Source organism: Muntiacus reevesi, chromosome 3, assembly GCF_963930625.1.
Source record: "Muntiacus reevesi chromosome 3, mMunRee1.1, whole genome shotgun sequence".
Taxonomy (NCBI): Eukaryota; Metazoa; Chordata; class Mammalia; order Artiodactyla; family Cervidae; genus Muntiacus; species Muntiacus reevesi.
In genome coordinates this window covers 4,701,697-4,716,851 of record NC_089251.1, presented here as the reverse complement: position 1 = coordinate 4,716,851, position 15,155 = coordinate 4,701,697, and the positions used below count along the sequence as shown (strand labels likewise).

General features: G+C 45.5%; 1 protein-coding gene across 1 annotated transcript in view; it reads right to left on the bottom strand.

Annotated features, from left to right (window-relative positions):
• MED27 (mediator complex subunit 27) overlaps positions 1–15,155 on the bottom strand; it is a 217,583-nt gene that overhangs the window by 20,764 nt on the left and 181,664 nt on the right. The window contains exon 5 of the mRNA XM_065928197.1: positions 8,619–8,726. Within this exon, the coding sequence (XP_065784269.1) occupies positions 8,619–8,726 (108 nt within the window). The remainder of the gene's footprint in view (positions 1–8,618; positions 8,727–15,155) is intronic.

The window sequence follows — 15,155 nt, the reverse complement described above, 5'->3', positions numbered from 1 at the left end:
ACTCTGGTTTGACAGGTTGCATGAGAAATTAAATCAATGCCTTCTCACTGTTTCAAGAGGTTAGGACAAAAGGGAGTATGGCAAAAACAGAACTACCCCTAATACAGTGAGGCAACAGTGCAGATTAAAAGAGGGGCTGTCAGGAGTCCCAAGGGTGCTCAGAAGTCAGCTTTAATATACGAGTTCAAGAGTGGAGCAAATTGAAATGCCCGGTCAGTGGGCCTCTTGAAATCTGCCTTTGGAGGTGGCCAGTGGTCATGGTGGGAAGCTGAGACATGGCTACTTCAGCCTGTGTGTTGTGTGTTGACTCTCGAGCGACTGGGAGCATAAGGAGCCGTCAGCTGGGGAGGCTGCTCTAGGAAGACTGGAAGCGCTGCGCCTGATGTGGGGCAGGCTGGAATTCTGTCTCTGTTCTGAGGGCTTTCTGAAAGCCATCCTCGGAAGGGAAAGGTTGGGCTGGGAACAGGCATGTGCGCCGTTCTTCTGGCTCTTCCTGCTCATAAGTAAAAGGACCTGCTTCCCGCCACACCCACTGCAGAGCCGCCTCCTCCCTACGTCTCCACAGAGGCCCCACCCTCTCTGGTCCTTGGTGGGTTCCTGTTGGAGAGGGTAAGTTTAGCAGATCCAAGCCCAGGAACAATGAAGGAAGAGCTGTGACTGGACGCTGATTTCAACCGGCCTGCTTCCCGCCACACCCACTGCAGAGCCGCCTCCTCCCTACGTCTCCACAGAGGCCCCACCGGACCCCTCTACTCCTACTCTGGCTGAGCTGCTCTCCAGAAAGAGGGGGCCAGTTTTTAGTCGCTGCCCCTCACTTTAAGCTAATGGATGGATGAAGAATTTTAAACATCTTCAGACATTAGAGTTTTAATTGGATAGGTTAGCAATTTGAAGGGAGAAAAGTGACATGTTACCCCCAGATAACTCTGAAGGAAACCTCCAAATACACATGTGAAGTTATTAATTGCCTACATTGGCAGTTCTGTTGAAGAAAATTGCTAGGCAGCTGGTCATATTTGGGCGGATAAGTCAGGTTCATATCACGATCTTAGTGTCGCAGTTTAGCCCGGAGCTTCACAAACTTTACATTTAAAGACTACTCAGACATTGGGGAAGGAATGAGAACGACTTTTTGTATCTTTTAGTTTTACCAGATCACTGCCAAGATGACAGGGAGATGCCAAAGATTCTAAATCTAAATTTTGGGAAAAGTCACATCAGTGTCTGAACTTGGAACGAATCTAGCTCTCTTTCCATTTTCAGCCCACAGCTGCTGCTGCTGAAGTTCTCTGCTGCTTATCCTTCCTGCCTGTTCCCATCACACACAGGCAGACACAAACACAGGGCCACGGAAAGAGAAAAAAGGAAGAATCGGCATGTAGACTGAAAAGTTAATCTTCATTTAAAAGAGAAAATTATATACATATATTAAAAAAAAAAACCAAGAACCTGCAAAATGTTTTAAATAGAAATATTATCCAGAGAGAATTATGCACAGGTTTAATTAAGGGGTGGACCCTCTAGCTAAACTGTGATTTCTCAAAGCATACTTTGCTCATTCCAAGTGAGCACACTGCTCTTTTGGAAGGTGGTTTAAATATATTATTCAGGACCCCAGGGACTGGTTCTGACCATCTGGGATAGAAGGACATTAGGCAATACAACTGTCTCCCAGGTGCACGGGGCTGAGAGAGGGACCCAATGACAATGGCTTCCCCCTTTGCTGGGAAGGCACAGCAGGCAGCTTGTCCTTGATTTTCTGCTAGATTTATGCCAAAGAAAGCCGTTTAAGCAAGTGTTCTGAAGTCAGTGCCCTGTCTCTCCTCAGGGCCAGGAAGATTTCAGAAATTCATTTCAGGGAGCCGGGATGGAGCCAAGTGAATATTTATTAGCTTCAGCTTATTTGTCGCAGAGGAGGGCATGGCTACTGATTCTTTGTTGGCTGCAATACTCAAAAATGAGGATTCTGGAAGCTACAAAACTTTCAGCCCCATGAATGAGAAATGATTCTGAACTATAGTGTCAAGAAAAACAAATGAAAGTGTCCCCCCAGTATTCTGGGCAGGACTAAGAAAAATCTTAAAATGGAAAAGCCAACTTTTCTGGAAAAGTCAACCTGCCATCTTAGGAGCAGCCTGTCGGACTCCAGGGATCAGAGTGAGTATTTTATAGGTGGGAAAGTGGTCTCTTCTCAGGTAAAATGGAAACGCACCCCACAATGACCAGCTGCTTCAGCACAGACTCACCTGCTCTCAGGTTTCACGTCAGACATCAAAGGTCCTCTCGAGGCACAGAAGAACCCGTGACAGCAGTGACAGCCAATTTTACTCACGGAAAAGAAAAATCCGAACATCCGCAGATGGGTAGGCCAACGATGCTGACTATGATGGCGGCCACCACCATCGGCATCTCTGGCACCACCAGGGAGGATGGATACTGTTTGCTGATGACTATGTGCTTAGCCTACACTGACCTGTGTTATCTTTCTAAAGTCTCTCAGCAGTCACATAGTGATGATAAAAGTATTTCCAATCCACAGCTGAGAAAACTGAAGCTCAGAGAAGTTAAGCGACTTGTCCAACATCACACAATTAATATGTGGGAGAGAATTCAAAATTGGGTCAGTGATCCTTAGTGAACCAACTTATGGTTGCTGGGGGAAGGATCGGGGGACGGGACAGTCAGGGAGTTTGGGATGGACATGTACACACTGCTCTATTTAAAATGGACAACCAAGAGGGGCCTAGTATATAGCACAGGGAACTCTGCTCAGGGTTATATAGCAGCCTGGATGGGAGGGAAGTTTGGGGGAGAATGGATGCATGTGTATATATGACTGAGTCCCTTTACTATTCATCTGAAACTACCACAACGTTGTTAATTGGCTATACTCCAATACAAAATTAACAGTTTTAAAAAAAAGAGGCCCCAGCTCTTAACCCAGGAATAAGAGGGCTCTGCACCTATAATCCAGATGGAAGGGGACTCACATGGTGCCCCCCAAGCTGTCACAGTTCAAAGGGCAGGGGGCATTCTTGCAAATTTCAAGATGACAAAGCTTCCAGGCCGGGTCATGTGACAACCATCGGCACTAAAATTCCTTTAGCAAGTGAAAATGATAGCAGCTCATAAGAAAGTTATCAGTTCTTCATTTAAAAAAAAAAAAACTACAATGAACTATAAATGATCTGACACTGACACTTCCAAATAAAACTTGTAAGCCTCACAGAGACTTCAACATCTAGAGCTTTCATTTCCTAGTAGCTTTATCCTGCACTGTCAACAGGTGATGGGTCAGGAGGTGCTATAAACCTGCAATGGTGATGGATTCCTTGACGGTCATCCAAGTTGTCCAAGCCACAAACTTCTACTGGGTCATCTGCTTAAGTCTGCCCACTCTCCCCCAGAGAATAGAAAAGTGAAGGAGTTTTACAGGTCTGTCCTTCTTCAACTTTTCACTTTCAATCAGGACATACATTTGTTACTAAAAAAAAAATGCTGAGAGCACCGTTTCCGGGCACCCTCAGCATAAGACTTAAACCGGATTCCCCTTCCCCCATCAGTAACAAGAGGCCATTTTTCTGAAGGTCGTCTGAACAATTTCAAAGGCTATAACAAATCAAAATGTTCCCTGCATCTAATATCAAACGGGGCTGATGCCAACACTTATTAGAGAAATCAGATTCAAGCTTCCCCCAGTCTCCTCGACCCAAACACACACACACATCCAACTTTGAAGTGGGAAGAATGCGGGGATCAGAAATTACCCTGGAGACAGCTCTGGCTGTCTTTGAAGGTTCCCTTTGATACCACCATTTCTTCTCCTCTCTTGCGCTAGGAGGCTAAAAGCTGCTTTTTTTTTTTATTATTGATATGGGGTAATTAATGAAGCTATAGCATTAACATAACCTAAATCCCCTAATAAGATAAATTCAACGGAGACACTTGCATTTTTTCCCAGCTAGGTCTGACTGTGTGAAGTCAGAACAACAGCCAGGTAGTCAACCTCAATCGGACACTTAGCATGCTGAGTCAGGGCTCTGGGCTCCTCCCTGATGACAATGCAGAGCGGGGCGGCAAAGTCTTAGAAGCATTTTTATATTTTATTAGAGGAATTAATCTACTGGTGCTTGGCATCAAAAATACACATCCCAGGTAAAGAGGATGATTGGGGCAGAGGTGGTGGTTGTTGGTGCAGAGTGACAGACAGGCTTGGAGGGACTGTAACGGGTGGGGGAGGAACCTGCTAGAGCTGGGAATCGGGGGTGGCTCCGGGCCACTGTTGTGCCAGAGCAGCTAAGCAAACCTTTTAGAAACTGGTGGCTTTGGATTTGGAAGACACAACTGCGCAGGCAGGAGGAATTCGGACCCTTGGAAGCTGAGGCAAGGCTTTCCAAGCCACAGCTACTGGGTCCCGGCATGGTCCACCCCAGGCAAGCGCTGAGGCACCAGCTCAGCAAATGCAGGGCTGTGCCTCTGGAACGGCACAACAGCAGGCAGAGACTGGCTCTCACAGACCACACCTCAAGCTCCAACATCCTTCCGAATGTCGAGTTTCATCTGGTATGCGCCAGACGGTTCAAAACACGGATGGCACTAATGCAAGTGTATATAAATACTGAAGTTCACATATACCAGGATTGCTTCTAAAAAGAGAACACTAATAATGTCTGCATGACTTTCTTTATCATTTGTAAAGTACTCTGAAAAAAAAGGGGAGGGGGCGCTGATCAAATTGGCTAGGCGTAGTTTCTGGGCAAAGCAGTTGTGTGAGCGCTTCTGTGTTAAATGTGGTAGATGTGCCTTTAAAATAACAAAAGGACTCCATCCTCTCAGTCCTGCTCTTTCAGGGTCCCTGCAGATCACTGGGGCCAATGTATGCGGTTGTAACAGGGAGCAGGAGGCCTCCCGAGCACCCGCCGGGAAATGACTCAGGAGAATTCAGGCTCCTGGGCACACATTCACCTTCCTTCTGGGGAACAGAGACCCATGCTCGTCTCTCATCAGGAAACTATGACCCGCGTGCACATGTGTGTACCTCCTTTGTTCTTTACTTATGACGAAAGACCCTGATGCTGGGAAAGATGAAGGGCAGGAGGAGAAGGGGACCACAGAGGATGAGATGGTTTGATCTCAATGGATATGAGTTTGGGTGGGCTCCGGGAGTTGGTGATGGACAGGGAGGCCTGGCGTGCTGTGATTCATGGGGTCACAAAGAGTTGGAAATGACTGAGCAACTGAACTGAAGTGATGATGTCAGTCCCCGCTGCCTTGTCTGGTGTACCTCTCTCTAATTTCCTTTTTTACCCCCCATCTCTAATTTCTGATTCTCCACTCTTCCATCCCAGCCCAGGCATTTTCACATCCCCAGGGGGCTTCTTCATTATCCCCTCCCACACATTACTACTCTGCTGTGTTCCAGGCCCTGATGTGTATCCACGGGAGGGAGAGACACTCAGGACAGAGCCTGGGCCCTTGAGGAGTTGCTGGCAGATGGAGGTTTGAGAACTGGCTGTGTGTGTGACTGGGGGCAGCCACTTTACCACTCTGGGTCTCAGGGTCCTTATCAGAAACGTGAGTCTAGCAGTGGTCCCTAGGATTCTGTGACCACTGGAGGTTAAGTCTGCTTTGTAGAAGGCCTACCAGAACAAACATGGAGTATGCCAGTATTTTTATTAATTACGAGGTAGACAAGTCAACAAACAACCAGGATGTACTAGTTCTAGTACCAGAAAATGATTATTCAAAACACTACGGAGGTGAACAATGACGACGATAATTTGTGCTGTAAGTTGAGGGAAACCCAGGGCTGCCATCTCTGGAGCCCGTGCCTACAGAAGAGGCCTCCAGGGGAAGGGGGACAGGACAAGAGGAGAGATGGCGTTCGGTCAGTGCAAAGGGAAGAGTAAGCATGTCAGGTGAGCAGGAGGCGCAAACACCCCAGGTCAAGGGCGCAGAGCAGGTGTTAAGCGTGTGGAAGAACCTGGAACTTTGTGAGAGCCACAAGGAGCACGAAAGGCTGGAAGGTAAGACAAAAACGTGTGCCGACAATGACGGCAGATGAGGTCAGGACAGGGGGCAGGCGCTAGATCACTAGGCATTTCTATGTCTTGCTAAGGGGTCTGGATTTTATTCTACAAGCCAGAGTTTTCAAAAGGGTGTTTTGCCAAATGCCAATGTCACAACACGCTCCAAGAATAAAGGAAGAAAAAAAATGGATGATCAAACTGGTGAGGAAAAGACTGCATACTACATACCCCTCTGGGGAGATTCACAAGGCACGCGGGCAAACTCCAGTCTCTAAGACTTTCTATAGTCAAGAGTCCCACTCAACTTTCTCTAACCCCGAGTTTCCCAAACTCTTTTGATCACGGCCTGCTTTGTGTCCAGCGTCATCTTATATTCCACTTTTCTCCTCTGGGCAATGGGGAGATGGCAGAGAGCAAGAAATCACCCCCTTGACTGTGTATTTCAGGAAGACGGCTCTGGAGGCCAAGTGAAGGACAGACGGGGGAGGGAAGCAGGACTAGACACGGAAAGTGAGGAGGACGCTGCTGCAACTTGGTGGAGAAGCCAGGAGAGCTGAGGAGAAGTGGCGATGGATGGGAGGCGCCCGGCTGCAGGGATGAAGAGCGAGCCTCGCCAGAGCCTGCCAACAGACTCTGACTGGACGAGGCAGGCCTGAGCAGTTGGCTGGCACAGTCACCCTGGGTGAGCACCGGCCCAGGAGCACTGAGGCTGATTTTGGACAGGCTGAACCTGAGGTCCTGCTGGGGAGGCGGTCTGACTCTGACACACATCAGGAGTGACCTCTACGAGGGGACACAGGAAACCACAGGGACACGAGGGTGGCTGAGAGGAAGGAGTGCAGCGGGGAAGGAGTCCCCGGGAAGTCTGGGAGTCAAGTGGGTAGAGGGGAGGGAAGGAACTGCCTCAAACAGCTGAGGAGGAGGAATCAGAGAAAAATTCTAGGACACATACACATGAGACTGTTCTCTAACTCCCAGGTTTAAGTGCAGAATAAAAATAATACCAGTTACCATTTACTGAGTATCAACTAGGTGGCAAAGCCCTCGCATGATTTTGGAAACTTTCAGTATGGGGCAGTTAAATAAATACCATGTTAAAGACTGATGTGGATACTGCAGAGTAGGCAAAACCTCTGCTCCTTATACTCGGAGTTCAGAGTATGCTTCACTTGTGTCCTGAATTCAGTTTCTCTTCCAGCACAGCCATTCTGAGCACAGAGCTTTTATGTATTTCTAAGCCCTTGGAGAGCACGGACTGGGACTCACACCAGGGGTGACTACGAAGCTTTAAATCACGAACAGAGGCCACAAGAATGACCACTAACTCGGGCTCTGGGCGAGGATCTCCCCCGACCCAGTCTTGCTTCTGCTGTTACAGAGGAGTTCGGCATTTCTCGCTTAGACTCGACATCAGAGTTGACGAGTCACGCACACCATAGGTCATGTTTGCCCCGATTATCTACTTTATTCTCCACCCTTGCTCCAGAGGCATTTTGGTCTTTCTAAAAAAGAAGGGGGAAAGCTTCCCTTGAGGAATCTTTCCTCTCCATGGGGAGATTCATGAGAACTTGGCAGAGCCCTGTGAGTGAGAGTAGCTGCCCAAGGTGACAACACTGGAGCGGAATGTGGAAATTCGAAAATGCTGGGCTCCTTGATCAAAATACAGACCTCGTTACTGTATGGGTCACACCTCTTACATAACGCACAGGTGTGTGCTAAGCTACATTCGTCACCTGTTTTTGGAGAGCGTCCTATCCTCATTATAACGTGGCCGTTGGGTGCTAAGTGCTGCTACTAACAAACTTTTACATTTTAGTGGGATTCATGAAACGAAGGGAAAGCTCCAGGGAGCGGGGAAGACGGAGGCTCAGTGCCAGAAGTGGCCAGGGTGTACCTGGGTGGGTTTCTCTGGCAGAATGCTCATTACGCTCTGGAAGCAAACACAAATGAAGCCTGTCGGCTCCTATTAGCATCCTCTCATGCTCGATCTCCATATGGAGAGTGTGCAGTCGAGAGAAATCAGGGGTTCACAGAGGTGAATGTCCCATGAAACAGCTCACCCACAGAAATAACTCATCTTTTTTCAACAGCGGTATTCAACATGCACTGCTATGGACAAGCAACTTCTGGGGGTTACCCCTTGGTTTCGAGGAAAAAGACGGTTGGCAGGCTGTGTGTCAGACTAACTTGAATTTTCCTCATGGTTCTCGGAAAAGCAAAATGCTGAACCCTGGGCTATTGATGTGCTGCATGACTAGGCGGAGGGGGGAAAAAACAGGAAAGAAAAGAAAGAAATCCATTTCCTCAGAAGACACATTTAATGAGGCAACTGGGGTCCAAGGTGATAAATTAGAAATTCAACTAAGGGTATCAGGCTTAAAGGAAAAAAGCAGAAGCTTGATGAAAAATGCAAGGGGAGAGAGATAAATGTTTTTTTGTAAAGCGTTCGGCTTCACACTGATAAATCTACGCTTGTTGACCATTTCAGCTATGATTGCCAGTGTTTAATGTCATTCATCTGGGACTCGATTACATTTGTTCTGGGATACAGAAAATAACGGAGAAAACAAAAGACTCCAGCATGCTTACCTTGCCATCTTCTGTGTAGACGTTTTCATTATACCCCTTCACTATAGTTCGATCAATGAACAGGCTCCGCATGACGACAATCACTTTCAACACCTTTCCCAAGGTCACCTGGCAAAACACACGGGGGCAAACATGAATGCTCACCCTTGAACATGCAGACCACACAAGCTGGGCAAGACAATGAGAAGATCACCTCTGCTTCTGAGAGATGCACCAGTGGACACGCGGAGGAAGGCAGGCATGGTGGTCACCTGTGTGCCAGCCTCCTAAGGCATTTCAGATGGTGCAGGTCCCAACTCATCTAACTACCCTGAATTTACTTATAATTTTGACTTATAAACTCTCAGAATAAGTTCTAAACGTTTGTTTGCTGGAGAAAGCAAATTTCCCTTTTGTTTTTTTTCTGTCTTAAGATTACCTTCTTAAAAGGTGATCCTAGGACTGTAGCCTTGCAGGAGTGAGTGAGCACACTTGTTTTCATATGATGTAATGATCCTTCGGACACTCACAGAATATGTAGAGAGTACAACAGAGAGTGATGAAAGGCAGACACCAGATACCCTCTGGTTGAACTATCTATTTTTAACAGCTGGTGGAAAAGGTGACCAGTTCTGAAGGTAAATGAAAAGTAGCTGAGTTTTATCTCCAAAAAGGAACATGATCCTATAAATACATTTAAGTATTTTTACTCTCTTAGAACCTAAGAGAGTTCTCTGGTGGTCCAGTGGTTAAGACTCTGTGCTTCCACAGCAGGGGTACAGGTTCAATCCCTGGTTGGGGAACTAGGATCCAGTAGGCCATGTGGTGCGGCCAAAGACAAACAAACATTACCAACACCTGCTACAAAAAGTGAAGTTTCATAAATGCTGGGGAAAGTGGCTTCCCAGGTGGCTCAATAATAAAGAATCTGCCTGCCAATGCCGGAGGCGCTGGTTCGACCGCTGGGTCGGAAAGATCCCCTAGGGTAGGTAATGGGAACCCACTCCAGTATTCTTGCCAGGAGAATCCAATGGGCAGAGGAGTCTGGTGGGCTACAGTCCACGGGGTTGCAAAAGAGCTGGATATGACTGAGTGACTAAACAACAACAAAGGGGAAAAATAACCTGATGTGCTTGCTGAACAGACTCAGTCCTCAAGAGAGACCGCAGCTTCCACTCTTTCAGGAGCTCACATAACCCTTCCGACACTTTGTCAGGCCTCTTCTTTTTATCTCGCAGATGAGACCCTAAAGACAGACTGGGCACAGGACCCAAACCAAGGACCACTGTCTGGGCTGTTCCGTGAAACTCTGACATCACAGAATTGGCTACAGGGAACCCTCTGGGCTCAGACCAGAGTCTTTCCACAAACAGCACTCCTGATGTTGCAACTCCAGCGTGCAGGCCGTTTCTGGGGGCGCCACCTCTAGCCGGCCTTCCCTTATTCCCCATTTCCTGCAGTTTTTACCCTCAGTTAAGTTCAGTCTCTCACTTATGTCCTACTCTTTGGGACCCCATGAAGCGCAGCACGCCAGGCTTCCCTGTCCATCACCAACTCCCAGAGTTCAACCAAACCCATGTCCATTGAGTTGGTAATGCTATCCAAACATCTCATCCTCTGTCGTCCCCTTCTCCTCCTGCCCTCAATCTTTCCCAGCATCAGGATCTTTTCAAATGAGTCAACTCTTCACATCAGGCTGCCAAAGATTGGAAATTCAGCATCAGTCCTTCCAAAAAACATCTAGGACTGATGTCCTTTAGGATGGACTGGCTGGATCTCCTTGCAGTCCAAGGGCCTCTCAAGTCTTCTCCAACACCACAGTTCAAAAGCATCAATTCTTCGGCACTCAGCTTTCTTTCTAGTCCAACTCTCACATCCATACATGACTACTGGAAAAACCATAGTCTTGACTAGATGGACCTTTGTTGGCAAAGTAATGATTTGCTTTTTAATATGCTGTCTAGGTTGATCATAACTTTCCTTCCAAGGAGTGTCTTTTAATTTCATGGCTGCAATCACAATCTGCAGTGACTTTGGAGCCCCCCAAAATAAAGTCAGCCACTGTTTCCACTGTTTCCCCATCTACTTGCCATGAAGTGATAGGACCAGATGCCATGATCTTAGTTTTCTGAATGTTGAGCTTTAAGCCAACTTTTTCACTCTCCTCTTTCACTTTTATCAAGAGGCTTTTTAGTTCTTTTTCACATTCTGCCATAACGGTGGTGTCATCTGCATATCTGAGGTTATTGATATTTCTCCCAGCAATCTTGATTCCAGCTTGTGCTTCTTCCAGCCCAGCGTTTCTCATGATGTATTCTGCATATAAGTTAAATAAGCAGGGTGACAATATATAGCCTTGATGTACTCCTTTTCCTATTTGGAACCAGTCTGTTGTTCCATGTCCAGTTCTAACTGGTGCTTCCTGACCTGCATACAGATTTCTCAAGAGGCAGGTCAGGTGGTCTGGTATTCCCATCTCCTTCAGAATTTTCCATGGTTTATTGTGATCCACACAGTCAAAGGCTTTGGCATAGTGAATAAAACAGAAGTAGATGTTTTTCTGGAACTCCTGCTTTTTCGACGATCCAGCGGATGTTGGCAATTTGACTTCTGGTTCCCCTGCCTTTTCTAAAACCAGCTTGAACATCTGTAAACTCACGGTTCACGTACTGCTGAAGCCTGGCTTGGAGAATTTTGAGCGTTACTTTACTAGTGTGTGAGATAAGTGCAACTGTGCGGTAGTTTGAGCATTCTTTGGCATTGCCTTTCTTTGGGATTGGAATGAAAACTGACCCTTTCCAGTCCTGTGGCCACTGCTGAGTTTTCTAGATTTGCTGATGTATTGAGTGCAGCACTTTCACAGCATCATCTTTACCCTACTGTCCCCAACGACAACAGTTTCTCTCCTTGATCAGTCCTGGGTGTTGGTGAACATTACTAACACTGGATTTCTTCAATAATTCTGAATTGATCTCTATTTCTACATGCCCCCAATGGTACAGAATACAAAAGAGTTAAGAAAAAGACATGATACTTTTCTTTATATTTAAGAGAATGTTAATAAAAGCACCTTACATCTGCATAGCACTTTTAAATTCTGCTACACCATGTAACATTTAATGGGTCATTTCTTGTAAAATGGGAAATCACTACTTAAGGATGCCAATAAACCGCCAAGGCAGGAACAGAAACTGCCTTTAATTTATGTGTAGTCTTGGAAGGAATTGAGGGAAGGAAAGGAACCGAGTTACAGTTTGGTAGTCATAAGCACTGAAGTCCGTCCCATCAGGAAGCTTCCACAAGCCTCTTATCCATCAGAGGGAGGACAGAATGAAAAACACAGTCACAGAAAACTAATCAAACTGATCACATGGATCACAGCCTTGTCTAAGTCAATGAAACTAGGAGCCATGCTGTGTAGGGCCACCCGCGACGGATGGGTCATGGTGGAGAGTTCCTACAAAGTATGTGGTCCACTGGAAAAGGCAATGGCAAACAACTTCAGTATTCTTGCCTTGAGAACCCCATGAGCAGTATAAAAGGGCAAAAAGATAGAAAACTGAAAGATGAACTCCCCAGGTCAGTAGGTACCCAATATGCTAGTGGAGAAGAGTGGAGAAATAACTCCAGAAAAAATGAAGAGATGGAGCCAAAGCAAAAACAATGCCCAGTTGTGGATGTGACTGGTGATAGAAGCAAAGTCTGATGCTACGAAGAACAATACTGCATAGGAACCTGGAGTGTCAGGTCCATGAATCAAGGTAAACTGGAAGTGGTCAAACAGGAGATGGCAAGAGTGAACATCAACATTTCAGGCATCAGTGAACTAAAATCAACTGGAATGGGTGAATTTAACTCAGATGACCATTATATTTGCTACTGTGGGCAGGAATCCCTTAGAAGAAATGGAGTAGCCCTCATTCATAGTCAACAAGAGTCCAAAATGCAGTGCTTGGGTGCAATCTCAAAAACAACAGAATGATCTCTGTTCATTTCCAAGGCAAACCACTCAATATCACAATAATCCGAGTCTATGCCCCAACCAGTAATGCTGAAGAAGCTGAAGTTGAACGGTTCTATAAAGACTTACAAAACCTTCTAGAACTAACACCCAAAAAAACTAACACCTTTTCATCATAGGGGACTGGAATGCAAAAGTAAGAAGTCAAGAGACACCTGGAGTAACAGGCAAGTTTGGCCTTGGAGTACAGAATGAAGCAGGGCAAAGGCTAACAGAGCTTGGCCAAGAGAACGCATTGGTCATAGCAAACACCCTCTTCCAACAACACAAGAGATGACTCGACACATGGACAGCACCAGATGGTCAATACTGAAATCAGATTGATTATATTCTTTGCAGCCAAAGATGGAGAAGCTCTATATAGTCAGCAAAAACAAGATGTGGAGCTTTACTGTGCCTCAGATCATGACTCATTCCAAAATTCAGGCTTAAATTGACAAAAGTAGGGAAAACCACTAGACCATTCAGGTATGACCTAAATCAAATCCCTTACAATTATACAGTGGAAGTGACAAGTAGATTCAAGGGATTAGATCTGATAGAGTGACTGAAGAACTGTAGATGGAGGTTCGTAACATCGTACAGGAGGCTGGGCCAAAATCATCCCCAAGAAAAAGAAATGCAAAAAAGCAAAACGGCTGTCTAAGGAGGCCTTACAAATAGTTGAGAAAAGAAGTGAAAGACAAAGGAGGAAAGGAAAGATATATCCATCTGAAGGGAGAGTTCCAAAGAATAGCAAGGAGAGATAAAGACTTCCTAAGTGATTAATGCAAAGAAACAGAGGAAAACAACAGAATGGGGAAGACTAGAGATCTCTTCAAGAAAATTAGAGATACCAAGGGAATATCACATGCAAAGATGGGCACAATAAAGGACAGAAACAGTGTGGACCTAACAGAAGCAGAAGAGGTGGCAAGAATACACAGAAGAACTGTACAAAAAAGATCTTCATGACCCAGGTAACCATGATGGTGTAATCACTCACCTAGAGCCAGACATCCTAGAATGTAAAGTCTAGTACGCTTTAGGAAGTATCACTATGAACAAAGCTAGTGGAGGTGATGAAATTCAAGCTGAGCTATTTCAAATCCCCAAAGAAGATGCTGTGATAGTGCCGCACTCAATATGCTAAATTTGGAAAATTCAGCAGTGGCCAAGTTTTCCAAATTTGGAAAACTTCCCAGTGGACTGGGAAAGGTCAGTTTTCATTCCAGTCCCAAAGAAAGGCAATGCCAAAGAATGTTCAAACTACCACACAATTGCATTCATCTTACACGTTAGCAAAGAATGCTTAAAATTCTCCAAGCCAGGCTCAACAGTACATGAACTGTGAACTTCCAGATGTTCAAGCTGGATTTAGAAAGATAGAGAAACCAGAGAGCAAATTGCCAACATCTGTTGGATCATTGAGAAAGCAAGAGAGTTCCAGAAAAACATCTACTTCTGCTTCATTGACTATGCTAAAGTCTTTTTTTGACTATGTGGATCACAACAAACTATGGAAAATTCTTAGAGATGGGAATACCAGACCACCTTATCTGCCTCCTGAGAAATCTGTATGCAGGTCAAGAAGCAACAGTTAGAAATGGACATAGAACAACAGAGTGGTTCCAAATTGGGAAAGGAGTATGTTAAGGCTATATATTGTCACCCTGCTTATTTAACTTATATGCAGAGTACATCATGCAAAATGCTGGGCAGGATGAAGCACAAGTTGGAATCAAGACTGCAGGGAGAAATATCAGTAACTTCAGATATGCAGATGACACCACCCTTACAGCAGAAAGTGAAGAGAAATTGAAGAGCTTTTTGATGAAAGTGAAAGAGCAGAGTGAAAAAGCTGGCTTAAAACTCAGCATTCAAAAAACTAAGATCATGGCATCCGGTCCCATCACTTCATGGAAAATAGATGGGGAAACAATGGAAACTGTGACAGACTTAATATTCTTGGGATCCAAAATCACTGTGGACACTGACTGCAGCCACAAAATTAAAAGATGCTTGCTCCTTGGAAGAAAAGCTATGACCAACCTAGACAGCATATTCAAAAGCAGAGACATTAGTTTGCCGACAACGGTACATGTCAAAGCTATGGTTTTTCTAGTAGTCACGTATGGATGTGAGATTTGGACCACGGAGAAGGCCGAGCACTGAAGAATTGATGCATTTGAACTGTGTTGTTGGAGAAGACTCTTGAGAGTCCCTTGGACTGCAGGGAGATCAAACCAGTCAATCCTAAAGGTCTGTGGACCTAACAGAAGCAGAAGATATTAAGAACAGGTGGCAAGAATACACAGAAGAACTATAGAAAAGAGATCTTAATGACCCAGATAACTACGATAGTGTGATCAGTCACCTAGAGCCAGACATCCTAGAGTGTGAAGTCAATTCCTAAAGGAAATCAAGTACACATTGCAGCGCAATATTCATATTAATATATTCCTAATTAATATTAATATCAACAATTCCTAAAGGAAATCAGTCCTGAATATTTATTGGAAGGACTGATGAAGCTGAAGCTCCAATACTTTGACCAC